At 49.3% G+C, this 16,305-nt stretch overlaps 1 protein-coding gene across 1 annotated transcript in view; it reads left to right on the forward strand.

Moving 5' to 3' along the window:
• The window catches only part of LOC139276830 (FYVE, RhoGEF and PH domain-containing protein 5-like), a 121,405-nt gene that overhangs the window by 25,235 nt on the left and 79,865 nt on the right, over positions 1 to 16,305 (forward strand). Inside the window, exons 3-5 of the mRNA XM_070894829.1 lie at positions 3,149 to 3,207; positions 3,314 to 3,344; positions 13,314 to 13,465. Of these exons, the coding sequence (XP_070750930.1) occupies positions 3,149 to 3,207; positions 3,314 to 3,344; positions 13,314 to 13,465 (242 nt within the window). The remainder of the gene's footprint in view (positions 1 to 3,148; positions 3,208 to 3,313; positions 3,345 to 13,313; positions 13,466 to 16,305) is intronic.

Genomic DNA, 16,305 nt, shown 5'->3' on the forward strand with positions numbered 1-16,305 from the left:
GCAGAGTCAGCAGTTTTATGAAAGGAAAATCACGTTTGACAAATTTGCTAGAGTTATTTGAGGATGTAACGAGCAGGGTGGATAAAGGGGAACCAGTGGATGTGGTGTATTTGGATTTCCAGAAGGCATTCGATAAGGTGCCACGTAAAAGGTTACTGCACAAGATAAAAGCTCACGGGGTTGGGGGTAATATATTAGCATGGATAGAGGATTGGCTAACTAACAGAAAACAGAGAGTCGGGATAAATGGGTCATTTTCTGGTTGGCAAACGATAACTAGTGGGGTGCCACAGGGATCAATTAGTTACAATCTATATTAATGACTTGGATGGAGGGACCGAGTGTAATGTAACCAAATTTGCTGATGATACGAAGATAAGTGGGAAAGCAAATTGTGAGGCGGACACAATGAATCTGCAAAGGGATATAGATAGGCTAAGTGAGTGGGCAAAAACTTGGCAGATGGAGTATAATGTGGGAAAATGTGAGGTTATCCACTTTAGTAGGAAACATAAAAAATCAAATTAGTATTTAAATGGAGAGAGATTATAAAGTGCTGCGGTAAAGAGGGACCTGGGGGTCCTTGTACATGAAACATAAATTGCAAAGGGGATGGAGTATAAAAGCAGAGAAGTCCTGCTACAACAGTACAGGGCATTGATGAGACCACACCTGGAGTACTGCGTATAGTTTTGGTCTCCATATTTAAGGCAGGATATACTTGCATGAGAGGCAATTCAAAGAAGGTTTACAAGTTTGATTCCTGAGATGAAGGGACTGTCTTACGAAAAAAGGTTGAGCAGGTTGGGTCTATACTCATTGGAGTTTAGAAGAATGAGAGGTGATCTTATTGAAACATATAAGATTCTAAGGGGGCTTGACAGGGTAGATGTAGAGAGGATGTTTCCCCTTGTGGGGGAATCTAGAACTGGGGGGAATAGTTTCAGAATAAGGGGTCGCCCATTTAAAGCAGAGATGAGGAGGAATTTTTTCTCAGAGGGTTGTGAATCGTTGAACTTCTCTACCACAGAAAGCTGTGGAGGCTGGGTCATTGAATATATTTAAGGTGGAGATAGACAGATTTTTGTATGATAAGGGAGTCAAGGGTTAAGGGTAGCGGGCAGGGAAGTGGAGTTGAGGCCAAGATCAGATCAGCCATGACCTTATTGAATGGCGGAGCAGGCTCGAGGGGCCAAATGGCCTACTCCTGCTCCTATTTCTTATGTTCTTATCTCTATAATCTCCACCAGCCCTATAACTCGCCACACGAGATATCTGTGCTCCTCCAATTCTGGCCTCTTGAGTATCCCTGATTATAATCGCTCAACCATTGGTGGCCGTACCTTCAGCTGCCTGGGCCTCAAGCTCTGGAACTCACTCCCTAAACCTCTCCACCTCTCCAGCTCGATTTCCTCCTTTAAGAAGCTTCTTAAAATCCATCTCTTTGACAAAACTTTTTATCATCTGCCCTAATATCTCCTTATGTGGCTCGGTGTTAAATTCCGTTGGGTAACATTCCTGTAAAGTGCCTTGGGACATTTGATTATGTTTGACTATGGTGCTATATAATTATGAGTTGTTGTTGAGCAGAGTGTAATGGTACAGTTTGGGGAGAGTTGTGTAATGGGAACAGTTTGGGGAGAGTTGTGTAATGGTTCAGTTTGGGGAGAGTTGTGTAATGGTTCAGTTTGGGGAGAGTTGTGTAATGGGTACAGTTTGGGGAGAGTTGTGTAATGGTACAGTTTGGGGAGAGTTGTGTAATGGTTCAGTTTGGGGAGAGTTGTGTAATGGGTACAGTTTGGGGAGTGTTGTGTAATGGTTCAGTTTGGGGAGAGTTGTGTAATGGGTACAGTTTGGGGAGAGTTGTGTAATGGGTACAGTTTGGGGAGAGTTGTGTAATGGTACGTTTGGGGAGAGTTGTGTAATGGTTCAGTTTGGGGAGAGTTGTGTAATGGGTACAGTTTGGGGAGTGTTGTGTAATGGTTCAGTTTGGGGAGAGTTGTGTAATGGGTACAGTTTGGGGAGAGTTGTGCAATGGGTACAGTTTGGGGAGAGTTGTGTAATGGGAACAGTTTGGGGAAAGTTGTATAATGGTACAGTTTGGGGAGAGTTGTGTAATGGTACAGTTTGGGGAGAGTTGTGTAATGGTACAGTTTGAGGAGAGTTGTGTAATGGGTTCAGTTTGGGGAGAGTTGTGTAATGGGTACAGTTTGGGGAGAGTTGTGTAATGGTACAGTTTGGGGAGAGTTGTGTAATGGTACAGTTTGGGGAGAGTTGTGTAATGGGTACAGTTTTGGAAGAGTTGTGTAATGGTTACAGTTTGGGGAGAGTTGTGTAATGGTTCAGTTTGGGGAGAGTTGTGTAATGGTTCAGTTTGGGGAGAGTTGTGTAATGGTTCACCTTGGGGAGAGTTGTGTAATGGGTACAGTTTGGGGAGAGTTGTGTAATGGGTACAGTTTGGGGAGAGTTGTGTAATGGGTACAGTTTGGGGAGAGTTGTGTAATGGTTCAGTTTGGGGAGAGTTGTGTAATGGTTCAGTTTGGGGAGAGTTGTGTAATGGGTACAGTTTGGGGAGAGTTGTATAATGGTACAGTTTGGGGAGAGTTGTGTAATGGGAACAGTTTGGGGAGAGTTGTGTAGTGGGTACAGTTTGGGGAGAGTTGTGTAATGGGTTCAGTTTGGGGAGAGTTGTGTAATGGGAACAGTTTGGGGAAAGTTGTGTAATGGGTACAGTTTGGGGAGAGTTGTGTAATGGGTACAGTTTGGGGAGAGTTGTGTAATGGGTACATTTTGGGGAGTTGTGTAATGGGTACAGTTTGGGAGTGGAGTGTAATGGGTACAGTTTGGGGAGAGTTGTGTAGTGGGTACAGTTTGGGGAGAGTTGTGTAATGGGAACAGTTTGGGAAGTGGAATGTAATGGTACAGTTTGGGGAGAGTTGTGTAATGGGAACAGTTTGGCAAGTGGAATGTAATGGTACAGTTTGGGGAGAGTTGTGTAATGGGTACAGTTTGGGGAAAGTTGTGTAATGGAAACAATTTGGAGTGGAGTGTAATGGTACAGTTTGGGGAGAGTTGTGTAATGGGTACAGTTTGGGGAGAGTTGGGGAGTAGTGTGTACAGCTCTAAGTGCTTATTCACTTTCTTGTAGAATGACAAGGAGCTTGAAGCATATCACATTGCAAAATTAATGACGACTTCAGAGAGAGAGTAAGTACAAATCATCATCTAAAATGTCTTTTTGAAATGTGGCTTATGACACCATGTTTTGTTACAAATTTGTATCACTCTGCTCCTTTCTCTCTGACTCCCACAGATACGTCAATGTGCTAAAACGCCTGAACACAGTGAGTAGCTGCTTGTTTTTGGTGTGGTGATGTTCCTGGGGATGTGCAGTGTGGAGAGTAAGAGCTGTGTGAACTGTGCATAGAGCCAGGGTCCAGGTGCTTTCCAACATGTGCTCCCAGCTCGAAGCTGCTGAAATGTTTCGAACAAAGCTCTTTCTATAGAACATGACGGAAATAGTCCTTAAAGGACTAAATGAGCGGGAATGAGTTGCAGGGAAAGCGGCTTCTGATGAAGCATCCAGACCCTAGAAATTGACCTCTCATAACTTTCTCCAGACACTGATGGAGAGTCTCCAGCATTTCCTTTACCTTTGTCCAAATGTCCTGTAGTGTAAATGGTTCCTGCTCCTGTGAAGTAACTGCCGAGTGAAGCACACAGGCCTAACAGCCCTCACTCTACGCCCAGCAGCTCATTCACCAGTCAATTGGGGAGAAGCTGTTCTATCACTTTTCTGCCCCAGTTTGATTACATTCCCCAATCTCTGGAATCCCGTCCAGGTCTCTAATTTGCATAAAAGTAAATGAGGCTGCAACCCTGCGTTTCCTGGTCGCACGGAGTGAACGGCGAATGGGGCTGTGAGGCAGGGGTCATGGAAGGGAGGGAGCAGAGGAGTCGGTGGGTGGTGGGGTTGGGCGGGGAGTGGGAACAGGGGGTTGTTGGGCGGGGAGCGGGGACAGGGGGCTGGTGGGGGGGGAGGGGGCAGGGGGCTGTTGGCTGTGGAGGGGGGACACTGGGCTGTTGGCCGGGGAGGGGGGACAGAGGGCTGTTGGCCGGGGAGGGGGGACAGAGGGCTGTTGGCCGGGGAGGGGGGACAGAGGGCTGTTGGGCGGGGAACGGGGACAGGGGGATGTTGGGCGGGGAGGGGGGACATTTCACTGTATGACCATCGCTGCTCTCATTGTGTGAACATTTCACTGTATGACCATCACTGCTCTAATTGAATGAACATTTCACTGTATGACCATCACTGCTCTCATTGTGTGAACATTTCAACGTATGACCATCACTGCTCTCATTGTGTGAACATTTCACTGTATGACCATCACTGCTCCCATTGTGTGAACATTTCACTGTATGACCATCACTGCTCTCATTGTGTGAACATTTCATTGTATGACCATCACTGCTCTCATTGTGTGAACATTTCACTGTATGACCATCACTGCTCTCATTGTGAACATTTCACTGTATGACCATCACTGCTCTCATTGAATGAACATTTATTTCACTGTATGACCATCACTGCTCCCATTGTGTGAACATTTCACTGTATGACCATCACTGCTCTCATTGAATGAACATTCATTTCACTGTATGACCATCACTGCTCCCATTGTGTGAACATTTCACTGTATGACCATCACTGCTCTCATTGTGTGAACATTTCACTGTATGACCATCACTGCTCCCATTGTGTGAACATTTCACTGTATGACCATCACTGCTCTCATTGTGTGAACATTTCACTGTATGACCATCACTGCTCCCATTGTGTGAACATTTCACTGTATGACCATCACTGCTCTCATTGTGTGAACATTTCACTGTATGACCATCACTGCTCTCATTGTGTGAACATTTCACTGTATGACCATCACTGCTCTCATTGTGTGAACATTTCACTGTATGACCATCACTGTTCTCATATGACCATTTTGAGCCGATTTCCTGCCCCTCCCCTTTAACCCCCCGCGCTCCAGGTTTAAATCCTAACGGCCCTTTAACAGTTTTCCGCTCAAGCTGAACGAGCGACACCTCTCGTTGTGACGTCAGAGACACTGCCACAGGGTCATGTGACTCAGCCACCCCGCCCCACAGCGCTGCTTCTGCAGGATATCCGGGGCTGAATGTTCTCCAATGGGACACTGCGGAAATACACAAACAGACAATTGTGCTCAGTATTCCTTGGGGGTCTCTTCCAGTGAGGAGTCAGACTCTAAGTTCAGAAGAATGAGAGAGGATCTCATAGAAACAGGCAAAATTCTGATGGGATTGGACAGGTTAGAGGCAGGAAGAATGCTCCCGTTGCTGGGGAGTTCCAGAACCAGGGGTCACAGTCTAAGAATAAGTGGTAAGCCATTTAGGACCGAGATGAGGAGAAACTTCTTCACTCAGAGTGGTTAACCTATGGAATTCTCGACCGCAGAAAGTTGTTGAGGCCAGTTCGTTAGATATATTCAAAAGGGAGTTAGATATGGCCCTTACAGCCAAAGACATTAAGGGGGATGGAGAAAAAGCAGGAAAGGGGTACTGAGGTTGAATGATCAGCCATGATCTTATTGAATGGCGGTGCAGGCTCGAAGGGCTGAATGGCCTACTCCTGCACCTAATTTCTATGTTTCTATGTTTCTAAGTGCGAGCAGCTGATAGACATCTTTGTCACTAAGATTGAGGCCCCCCCCGATCAGTTGCTGCTGCCACTTCCCTTCCTTCCCCTGGCCCGCCAGACCAAACTTCCTGGAAGGTCTCCCCTGCCCTAGCCGTGAATTCTCCCCTTTCCTCATGCCGTCTCTGAGCTTATCTTGTCCATTAGAGCAACCTCCTCCTTCCTCAACTCTATTCCCAACAAACTGCTGACCACCCAATTTCCCTTCCTGGCTCCTATGTTGGCTGACATGGTTTCCGATTTCCTCTCCTCAGTTACTCTCCCCATCCCCTTAAAATCTACCAGCATCACCCCTCTCCTCAAAAAAACAACCCTCGATCCCTCTGTCCTTGCAAACTACCACCCCATCTCCAAGCTCCTTTTCCTCTCCAAAGTCCTTGAACCTGCGGTCGCTTCCCAAATCCGTGACCATCTTTCCCGAAACTCCATCTTTGAATCCCTTCAATCTGGTTTCCGCCCCTGCCACAGTACCGAAATGACTCTCATCAAAGTCACAAATGACATCCTATGTGTCTATGACTGTGGTAAACTATCCCTCCTCGTCCTCCTCGACCGTCTGCAGCCTTTGACACAGTTGACCACTCCATCCTCCTCCAACGCCTCTCCACCATCGTCCAGCTGGGTGGGACTGCACTCACCTGGTTCCATTCTTATCTAAATAATCGTAGGCAGGGAATCACCTGCAATGGCTTCTCTTCCCGTTCCCCCACATCGTTACCTCTGGTGTCCCCCAAGGATCTATCCTTGGCCCCCTCCTATTTCTCAACTCCATGTTGCATCTTGGCGACATCATCCGAAAACAATGTCAGCTTCCAAATATAACAACAACAACTTGTATTTATATGCACCTTTAATGTAGTAAAACGTCCCAAGGTGCTTCACAGGGAATGTTATAAGACAAAACAGATACATTTGACACCGAGCCAGATAAGAAGAAATTGCGGCAGATGACCAAAAGCTTGGTCAAAGAGGGACGTTTTAATGAGTGTCTTTAAGGAGGAAAAAGAGATAGCGAGGCAGAGAGGTTTAGTGAGGGAATTCCAGAGCTCATTTCAGGGTCAAGGTTGCAAACAGTGTGGACGCACCAACATTAGCGACCTCGACCAGGCCAACATCCCCAGCATTGAAGCACTGACCACACTCGATCAGCTCCGCTGGGCAGGCCACATTGTCTGCATGCCAGACACGAGACTCCCAAAGCTAGCGCTCTACTCGGAACTCCTTCACTGCAAACGAGCCAAAGGTGAGCAGAGGAAACGTTACAAGGACACCCTCAAAGCCTCCCTGATAAAGTGCAACATCCCCACCGACACCTGGGAGTCCCTGGCCAAAGACCGCCCTAAATGGAGGAAGCACATCCGGGAGGGTGCTGAGCACCTCGAGTCTCATCGCCGAGAGAATGCAGAAACCAAGTGCAGGCAGTGGAAAGAGCATGCGGCAAACCAGTCCCACCTACCCCTTCCCTCAACGACTATCTGTCCCACCTGTGACAGGGACTGTGGTTCTCGTATTGGACTGTACAACCACCTAAGGACTCATTTTAAGAGTGGAAGCAAGTCTTCCTCGATTCCGAGGAACTGCCTATGATGATGATGATGATCAGCCTCAGACAGATGTTCGGGAGAGGGATGAAGTCAGTGGCTAGGGAATGCAGTTTGTGGCGGGGACCAAAGACAATGGCCTCTGTCTTCCCAATATTTAATTGGAGAAAATTTCTGCTCATCCAGTGCTGGATGTCGGACAAGCAGTCTGACAATTTAGAGACCATGGAGGGGTCGAGAGAAGTGGTGGTGAGGTCGAACTGGGTGTCGTCAGCGTACATATGGAAACTGACAGTGTGTTTTCGGATGATGTCGCCAAGGGGCAGCATGTAGATGAGAAATAGGAGGGGGCCAAGGATAGATCCTTGGAGGACACCAGAGGTAACGATGTGGGGGGGCGGGAAGAGAAGCCATTGCAGGTGATTCTCTGGCTACGATTAGATAGATAAGAATGGAACCAGGCGAGTGCAGTCCCACCCAGCTGGACGATGGTGGAGAGGCGTTGGAGGAGGATGGAATGGTCAACTGTGTCAAAGGCTGCAGACAGGTCCAGGGGGACGAGGAGGGATAGTTTACCACAGTCACAGTCACAAAGGATGTCATTTGTGACTTTGATGAGAGCCGTTTCAGTACTGTGGCAGGAGCGGAAACTGGACTGGAGGGATTCAAACATGGAGTTCCGGGAACGATGATCATGGATTTGGGAGGCGACAACACGTTCAAGGACTTTGGAGAGGAAAGGGATTTGGGAGTTGGGAGATGGGGCAGTAGTTTGCAAGCACAGTGGGGTCAAGGGTTGGTTTTTTGAGGAGAGGGGTGATGACGGCAGATTTGAGGAAGAGGGAGACAGTACCTGAGGACAGAGAACCGTTAACAATGTCAGCTAACATGGGAGCCAGAAAAGGAAGTTGGGTGGTCACCAGTTTAGTGGGAATAGGGTCACGGGAGCAGGAAGTGAGTCTCACGGACAGGATGAGCGTGGAGAGGTCAAGAGGGGAGATCAGAGACAAACTAGAGAAAGATGCGAGTTTAGGGCTCGGGCAGTGGGGGGGCCACAGAGGAAGTTTGGCCCGGTGGGCTAGGGGAAGGAAGGGAACTCGCAGAGGCAGCTGATTGGATAGTCGCAATCTTTGAGACAAAGAAGTCCATGAGCTCCTCACACCTGTTGTTGGAGGCGAGTGTGATGGAGACAGGGGAGAGGGGTTTAAGGAGATGGGTAGCAGTGGAGAATAGTAGCCGGGTGTTATCTTTGCATTCCAGAATGATCCTGGAATAGTGAGACCCGGGTAAAAAGGTAAGACCCGATAATGCTTTATGTGTTCGAGCCAGATCTGGCGGTGAATGGCGAAACCACACATCCGTTCAAGTCTGCACCCCTTGGACTTGAGGGAGCGAAGCTGAGGGTTGTACCAGGGGGGACGACCAGGGTGCGAGAGAGTAATGGTTTAACAGGGACTAGGGCATCAAAGGTAGTGGTGAGGGTGTGGTTGAGCAGATTGGTGGCTGCAGAAATGTCATTGTGAAAGGAGGGCAAGAGGTTGGACAGTTTGGAATTGATGTGCAGTTGTAGAGAGTTTGGAGAGAATTTGTTCCAGGGACAGATGCAGAAGGAAGTAGGTTTGGGTGGGGAAAGATGAATGTGGGTGGAGAGCGATACAAGGAAATGGTCAGAGAAGACCTTATCTGTAATTGACACGGTAGGAATAGCGAGGCTATGAGAGATGGCAAGGTCAAGGGGTGGCCGTGAATATGGGTTGAGGAATTCACCTGGAGGGAAAGATTAAGGGAGGACAGGAGGGTAGTGAACTCAGAGGAGAGAGAGAGAGAGAGAGAGCATGATGAACTGAGATGGAGGTTGAAATCACTGAGGATGAGAAGTCGTTCGGTGCAGAGGCTGAGGGAGGAAAGCAGTGAAGATATATTGGTAGCAACATTTTTGTCATATTTGGGTGAGTAGTAGAGAACGAGAATTTTAAATGAAATGGATGGAATAAGGTGAGATGCTCAAAGGAGGAGAAAGTGCCGAAGGATTGGGGGACAGACCGAGGTGTGATTTGGTGATGAGAGCCACACCACCACCACGGCAGTCTGGGCGGGTCAAGTGGTGGAAGGTATAGCCGGGCAGGGAGGCTTCATTTAAGGGTAAGGTGTCATCGCCCCTCAACCAAGTTTCCGTCAGGGCCATGATGTTGATACAATCATCCACGATAAGCTCATGGCTGGGAAGGGCCTTGTTCGCAAGTGAATGGATATTCTGGTGGGAGATGTGGAGAGGGTCGGTGATGGCTGCCCCATTGCCAGCATCCACAGGGTCAGCGCTGGGGGGGGGGGAGTTGGACGGGGAGGAGATTGGCAAGGTTAGCCCCCGACCGGCAAGCTTGGGGATGCTCGTAAGGAGGCAGCAACGAGGGCCTCGATGTGCCCTTCGGAGGATGCCAAGAGAGGCACGGAGGGAAGCTGTAGGCTGATCTAAGGGGGAGTCGAGCCTGGGACGGTGGCAGGAGAGCAGGAATGTCGAAGAGTAATGAAGGGTTGGGGAAGCGATTTGAGAGGGCAGAGTATCTGAGAGGAAAGATGAAAGGCCGTATGACGACAGGAGAGAACGGGCAGGGAGGGATAGAGAGAAAAGAGGGAAATAGAAGTGAACGGCTCGGGTCCGAAGCGGCAGCAAAAATGTGCATGGAAATAGACAGGAAAAACTCAATTTACATAGTGAATGGGGAATGGGGAATAGGTTGATGACAATAGTTAACATAGAAACATAGAAAATAGGTGCAGGAGTAGGCCATTCGGCCCTTCTAGCCTGCACCACCATTCAATGAGTTCATGGCTGAACATGCAACTTCAGTACCCCATTCCTGCTTTCTCACCATACCCCTTGATCCCCTTAGTAGTAAGGACCTCATCTAACTCCTTTTTGAATATATTTAGTGAATTGGCCTCAACAACTTTCTGTGGTAGAGAATTCCACAGGTTCACCACTCTCTGGGTGAAGAAGTTTCTCCTCATCTCGATCCTAAATGGCTTTCCCCTTATCCTTAGACTGTGTCCCCTGGTTCTGGACTTCCCCAACATTGGGAACATTCTTTCTGCATCTAACCAGTCTAAACCCATCAGAATTTTAAATGTTTCTATGAGATCCCCTCTCATTCTTCTGAACTCCAGTGAATACAAGCCCAGTTGATCCAGTCTTTCTTGATATGTCAGTCCCGCCATCCCGGGAATCAGTCTGGTGAACCTTCGCTGCACTCCCTCAATAGCAAGAATGTCCTTCCTCAAGTTAGGAGACCAAACCTGTACACAATACTCCAAGGCCCTATACAACTGTAGTAACACCTTCCTGCCCCTGTACTCAAATCCCCTCGCTATGAAGGCCAACATGCCATTTGCTTTCTTAACCGCCTGCTGTACCTGCATGCCAACCTTCAATGACTGATGTACCATGACACCCAGGTCTCGTTGCATCTCCCCTTTTCCTAATCTGTCACCATTCAGATAATAGTCTGTCTCTCTGCAGCCTCATAGCATCCTCCTCGCAGCTCACACTGCCACCCAACTTAGTGTCATCCGCAAATTTGGATTTAATCCCCTCGTCTAAATCATTAATGTACAATGTAAACAGCTGGGGCCCCAGCACAGAACCTTGTGGTACCCCACTAGTCACTGCCTGCCATTCTGAAAAGTACCCATTTACTCCTACTCTTTGCTTCCTGTCTGACAACCAGTTCTCAGTAGAAGCAGTACAATCGAGATCAATTATATTACAAAAATTGATTAATATATAGATTAATTATAAGTATATGCTGATAACACCCAGTTCTACCACACTACCACTTGTGTCAGCTGTGACTCAGTGGGTAGCACTTTCGACTCACAGTCAGAAGGTTCAAGTCCCACTCCAAAGACTTGAGCACAAAAAAAATCTATGCTGACACTTCAGTGCAATGCTGAGGGAGCGTCGGAGGTGCCATCTTTCGGATGAGATGCTAAACCGAGGCCCCATCTGCTCTCTCAAATGGACGTAAAAGATCCTATGGCACTATTTCGAAGAAGAGCAGGGGAAGTTATCCCTGGTGTCCTCAATCAACATACAAAAAACAGATTATCTGGTCATTATCACATTGCTGTTTGTGGGAGCTTGCTGTGTGCAAATTGGCTGTCATGTTTCCCACATTATAGCAGTGACTACACTTCAAAAGTACTTAATTGGCTGTAAAGCATTTTGGGACGTCCGGTGGTTGTGAAACGTTCTATTTCACTTTTCTTGACCCCTCCACTGTCTCTGAAGCGTCGCACTGCTTATCCAACATCCAGCATTGGATGAGCAGAAATTTCTTCCAACTAAATATTGGGAAGACCGAAGCCACTGACGTGGGTCCCCATCACAAACTGCATTCCCTAGCCACCAGGCAATTTTCTGAGGCAGAACCAGACCGTTGGCTACCTTGCTGTGTTATATTTGACCCCGAGATGAGCTTCCGACCACATATCCTCTCCATCAATAAGACCGCCTACTTCCAATTCCATAGTGTCACTCGATTCCGCCCTTGCCTCAGCTCATCTGCTGAAACCCTCACCACGCCTTTGTTACCTCTAGGCTTGACTATTCCAAAACTCTCCTGGCTGGCCTCCCCACGTTCTACCCTACGTAAACTTGAGCTCTTCCAAAACTCGGCAGCCCATGTCCTAACTCGCACCAAGTCCCGCTTACCCATCACCCCTGTGCTCGCTGACCTACATTGGTTCCTGTTCCGGCAACGCATCGATTTTAAAATTCTCATCCTTGTTTTCAAATCGCTCCATGGCCTCACCCCTCCCTATCTCTGTAATCTCCTCCAAACCTACAATCCCCCGAAATGTCTGCGCTCCTCTTGTTGCACATACCTGATTGTAATCGCTCAACCGTCGGTGGCCATGCCTTCAGTTGCCTGGGCCCCAAACTCTGGAATTCATAAGAACATAACATAAGAATTAGGAACAGGAGTAGGCCATCTAACCCCTTGAACCTGCTCCGCCATTCAATAAGATCATGGCTGATCTGGCCGTGGACTCAGCTCCACTTACCCGCCCGCTCCCCGTAACCCTTAATTCCCTTATTGGTTAAAAATCTAGCTATCTGTGACTTGAATACATTCAATGAGCTAGCCTCAACTGCTTCCTTGGGCAGAGAATTCCACAGATTCACAACCCGATGGGAGAAGAAATTCCTTCTCAACTCGGTTTTAAATTGGCTCCTCCGTATTTTGAGGCTGTGCCCCCTAGTTCTAGTCTCCCCGACCAGTGGAAACAGCCTCTCTGCCTCTATCTTGTCTATCCCTTTCATTATTTTAAATGTTTCTATAAGATCACCCCTCATCCTTCTGAACTCCAACGAGTAAAGACCCAGTCTACTCAATCTATCATCATAAGGTAACCCCCTCATCTCCGGAATCAGCCTAGTGAATCATCTCTGTACCCCCTCCAAAGCTAGTATATCCTTCCTTAAGTAAGGTGACCAAAACTGCACGCAGTACTCCAGGTGCGGCCTCACCAATACCCGATACAGTTGCAGAAGGACCTCCCTGCTTTTGTACTCCATCCCTCTCGCAATTCCCTCCCTAAATCTCTCGCTCTCCATCTCTCTTTCCTCCTTCAAGATGATCCTTAAAATCTGCCACTTTGACCAAGCTTTTTGACACCTTCCCTGATGTCTCTTTATGTGGCTCAGTGTCAAATTTTGTTTGATAACAATCAAACACCTTGGGACATTTTCTTACGTTAAATGCACTATGTAAATACAAGTTGTTGTTTGTTGTACTCTGAGCCACCTCCTTACGTCGGTCTTCCCACACCAGGGCTTTCTGCTCCTGCCAATGAACTTGTATATCAATTTATTATAATAAGTACCTTTCTCCTAACCCCACTCCTCACTCTCAATTTGAATTTAATCACCTCTCCTTCACTTCAGTCCTTCTCTATCTCATTCTGTACATCACTCTCGGTTATGTGATGGCCTGTGCAGAGTTTACATATTACGATTTGGGCTATTTTTCTTCCAACAGGACTTCAGACAAGCAGTGACGCGGGCTGTTGGTGGCGAAACTTGCCCCGTGCTGGACCACGAGGGAGTGACTCGCATCCTGTGCCAGGTCTCTGAACTATACGAGCTGCACCAGGATATACTGAGTGAGCTGGAGCAGTGTATCACAGAATGGTAACTCAATAATCCTGTCGACATTCTCAATCCCACTGCAAGCCACTCAATGGCTGTCTGTTAATCAAGGTTTGTGACAGACAATCAAGGCTGTCGGGAACAAAGTGTTGGGTCTGTGTTAAGCACAGATCTTGCATTTTATTGACAGATTTTGCTAGGGATTATCGATATCTTCACTCAATGACTTCGGCAACAGGATCAATTCAGGAGACCAGAACAGGCTTTTCTGCTGATCAAAGCCTCTCCCTTTGGTACATGAACTCTCCCATAGGAACCCCTCCCTCTGGTACATGAACTCTCCCATCGAGGCCCCTCCCTCGGCACATGAACTCTCCCATCAGAGCCCTTCCCTCGGTACATGAACTCTCCCATAGGAGCCCCTCCCCTCGGTACATGAACTCTCCCATAGGAGCCCCTCCCTCGGTACATGAACTCTCCCATAGGAGCCCCTCCCTCGGTACATGAACTCTCTCATCGAGGCCCCTCCCTCGGTACATGAACTCTCCCATCGAGGCCCCTCCCACGGTACATGAACTCTCTCATCGAGGCCCCTCCCCTCGGTACATGAACTCTCCCATAGGAGCCCCTCCCTCGGTACATGAACTCTCCTATTAGAGCCCCTCCCTCGGTACATGAACTCTCCCATCGAGGCCCCTCCCTCGGTACATGAACTCTCCCATAGGAGCCCCTCCCTCGGTACATGAACTCTCCCATAGGAGACCCTCCCTCGGTACATGAACTCCCCCATTAAGGCCCCTCCCTCGATACAAGAACTCCCCCATCGAGGCCCCTCTCTCGGTACATGAACTTTCCCATAGGAGCCCCTCCCTCGGTACATGAACTCTCCCATCGAGGCCCCACCCTCTAGTACATGAACTCTCCCATCAGAGCCCCTCCCTCGGTACATGAACTCTCCCATAGGAGCCCCTCCCTCGGTACAAGAACTCTCCCATAGGAGCCCCTCCCTCGGTACATGAACTCTCTCATCGAGGCCCCTCCCTCGGTACATGAACTCTCCCATCGAGGCCCCTCCTCGGTACATGAACTCTCGCATAGGAGCCCCTCCCTCGGTACATGAACTCTCCCATAGGAGACCCTCCCTCGGTACATGAACTCTCCCATCGAGGCCCCTCTCTCGGTACATGAACTCTCACATAGGAGCCCCTCCCTCGGTACATGAACTCTCCCATCAGAGCCCCTCCCTCGGTACATGAATTCTCCCATAGGAGACCCTCCCTCGGTACATGAACTCTCCCATCAGAGCCCCTCTCTCGGTACATGAACTCTCCCATAGGAGCCCCTCCCTCGGTACATGAACTCTCCCATCGAGGCCCCTCCCTCGGGCCATGAACTCTCCCCATCGAGGCCCCTCCCTCGGTACATGAACTCTCCCATAGGAGCCCCTCCCTCGGTACATGAACTCTCCCATCGAGGCCCCTCCCTCTGGTACATGAACTCTCCCCTCGCAGCCCCTCCCTCTGGTACAAGAACTCTCCCAACGAGGCCCCTCCCTCGGTACATGAACTCTCCCGTCAGAGCCCCTCCCTCGGTACATGAACTCTTCCCTCGAGGCCCCTCCCTCTGGTACATGAACTCTCCCATAGGAGCACCTACCTCGGTACATGAACTCTCCCATCGTGGCCCCTCCCTCGGTACATGAACTCTCTCATTGAGGCCCCTCACTCGGTACATGAATTCTCCCATCGAGGCCCCTCCTCGGTACATGAACTCTTCCATAGGAGCCCCTCCCTCGGTACATGAACTCTCCCATAGGAGACCCTCCCTCGGTACATGAACTCTCCCATCAGAGCCCCTCTCTCGGTACATGAACTCTCCCATAGGAGCCCCTCCCTCGGTACATGAACTCTCCTATTGAGGCCCCTCCCTCTGGTACATGAACTCTCCCCTCGCGGCCCCTCCCTCTAGTACATGAACTCTCCCATCAGAGCCCCTCCCTCGGTACATGAGCTCTCCCATAGGAGACCCTCCCTCGGTACATGAACTCTCCCATCAGATCCCCTCTCTCGGTACATGAACTCTCCCATATTAGCCCCTCCCTCGGTACATGACCTCCCTCATCGAGGCCCCTCCCTCTGGTACATGAACTCCCCCATTGAGGCCCCTCCCTCGGTACATGAACTCTCCCATCAGAGCCCCTCCCTCGGTACATGAACTCTTCCCTCAAGGCCCCTCCCTCGGTACATGAACTCTCCCATAGGAGCACCTCCCTCGGTACATGAACTCTTCCCTCGAGGCCCCTCCCGCGGTACATGAACTCTCCCATCAGAGCCCCTCCCTTGGTACATGAACTGTCCCATCAGAGCCCCTCCCTCAGTACATGAACTCTCCCCTCGAGGCCCCTCCCTCGGTACATGAACTCTCCCATCAGATCCCCTCCCTCGGTACATGAACTCTGCCCTCGAGGCCCCTCCCTCTGGTACATGAACTCTTCCATAGGAGCCCCTCGCTCGGTACATTAATCCTTCCCTCGAGGCCCCTCCCTCGGTACATGAACTCTCCCATCAGAGGCCCTCCCTTGGTACATGAACTGTCCCATCAGAGCCCCACCCTCAGTACATGAACTCTTCCCTCGAGGCCCCTCCCTCAGTACATGAACTCTCCCATAGGAGCCCCTCCCTCGGTACATGAAATTTTCCCTCGAGGCCCCTCCCTCAGTACATGAACTCTCCTATCAGAGGCCCTGGTAGCTGCCCCTGACCATTGATTTAGATTGAGGCCACCCTGATATGGTTGTTCTCAGCTGGCTCCAGATAATCTCAATTTTCACATCACAAACTACACGATCTGGAGATCGCACACTACAATGAATAAAAGACAGC

Source organism: Pristiophorus japonicus, chromosome 12 (genome assembly GCF_044704955.1).
Source record: "Pristiophorus japonicus isolate sPriJap1 chromosome 12, sPriJap1.hap1, whole genome shotgun sequence".
NCBI lineage: Eukaryota > Metazoa > Chordata > Chondrichthyes > Pristiophoridae > Pristiophorus > Pristiophorus japonicus.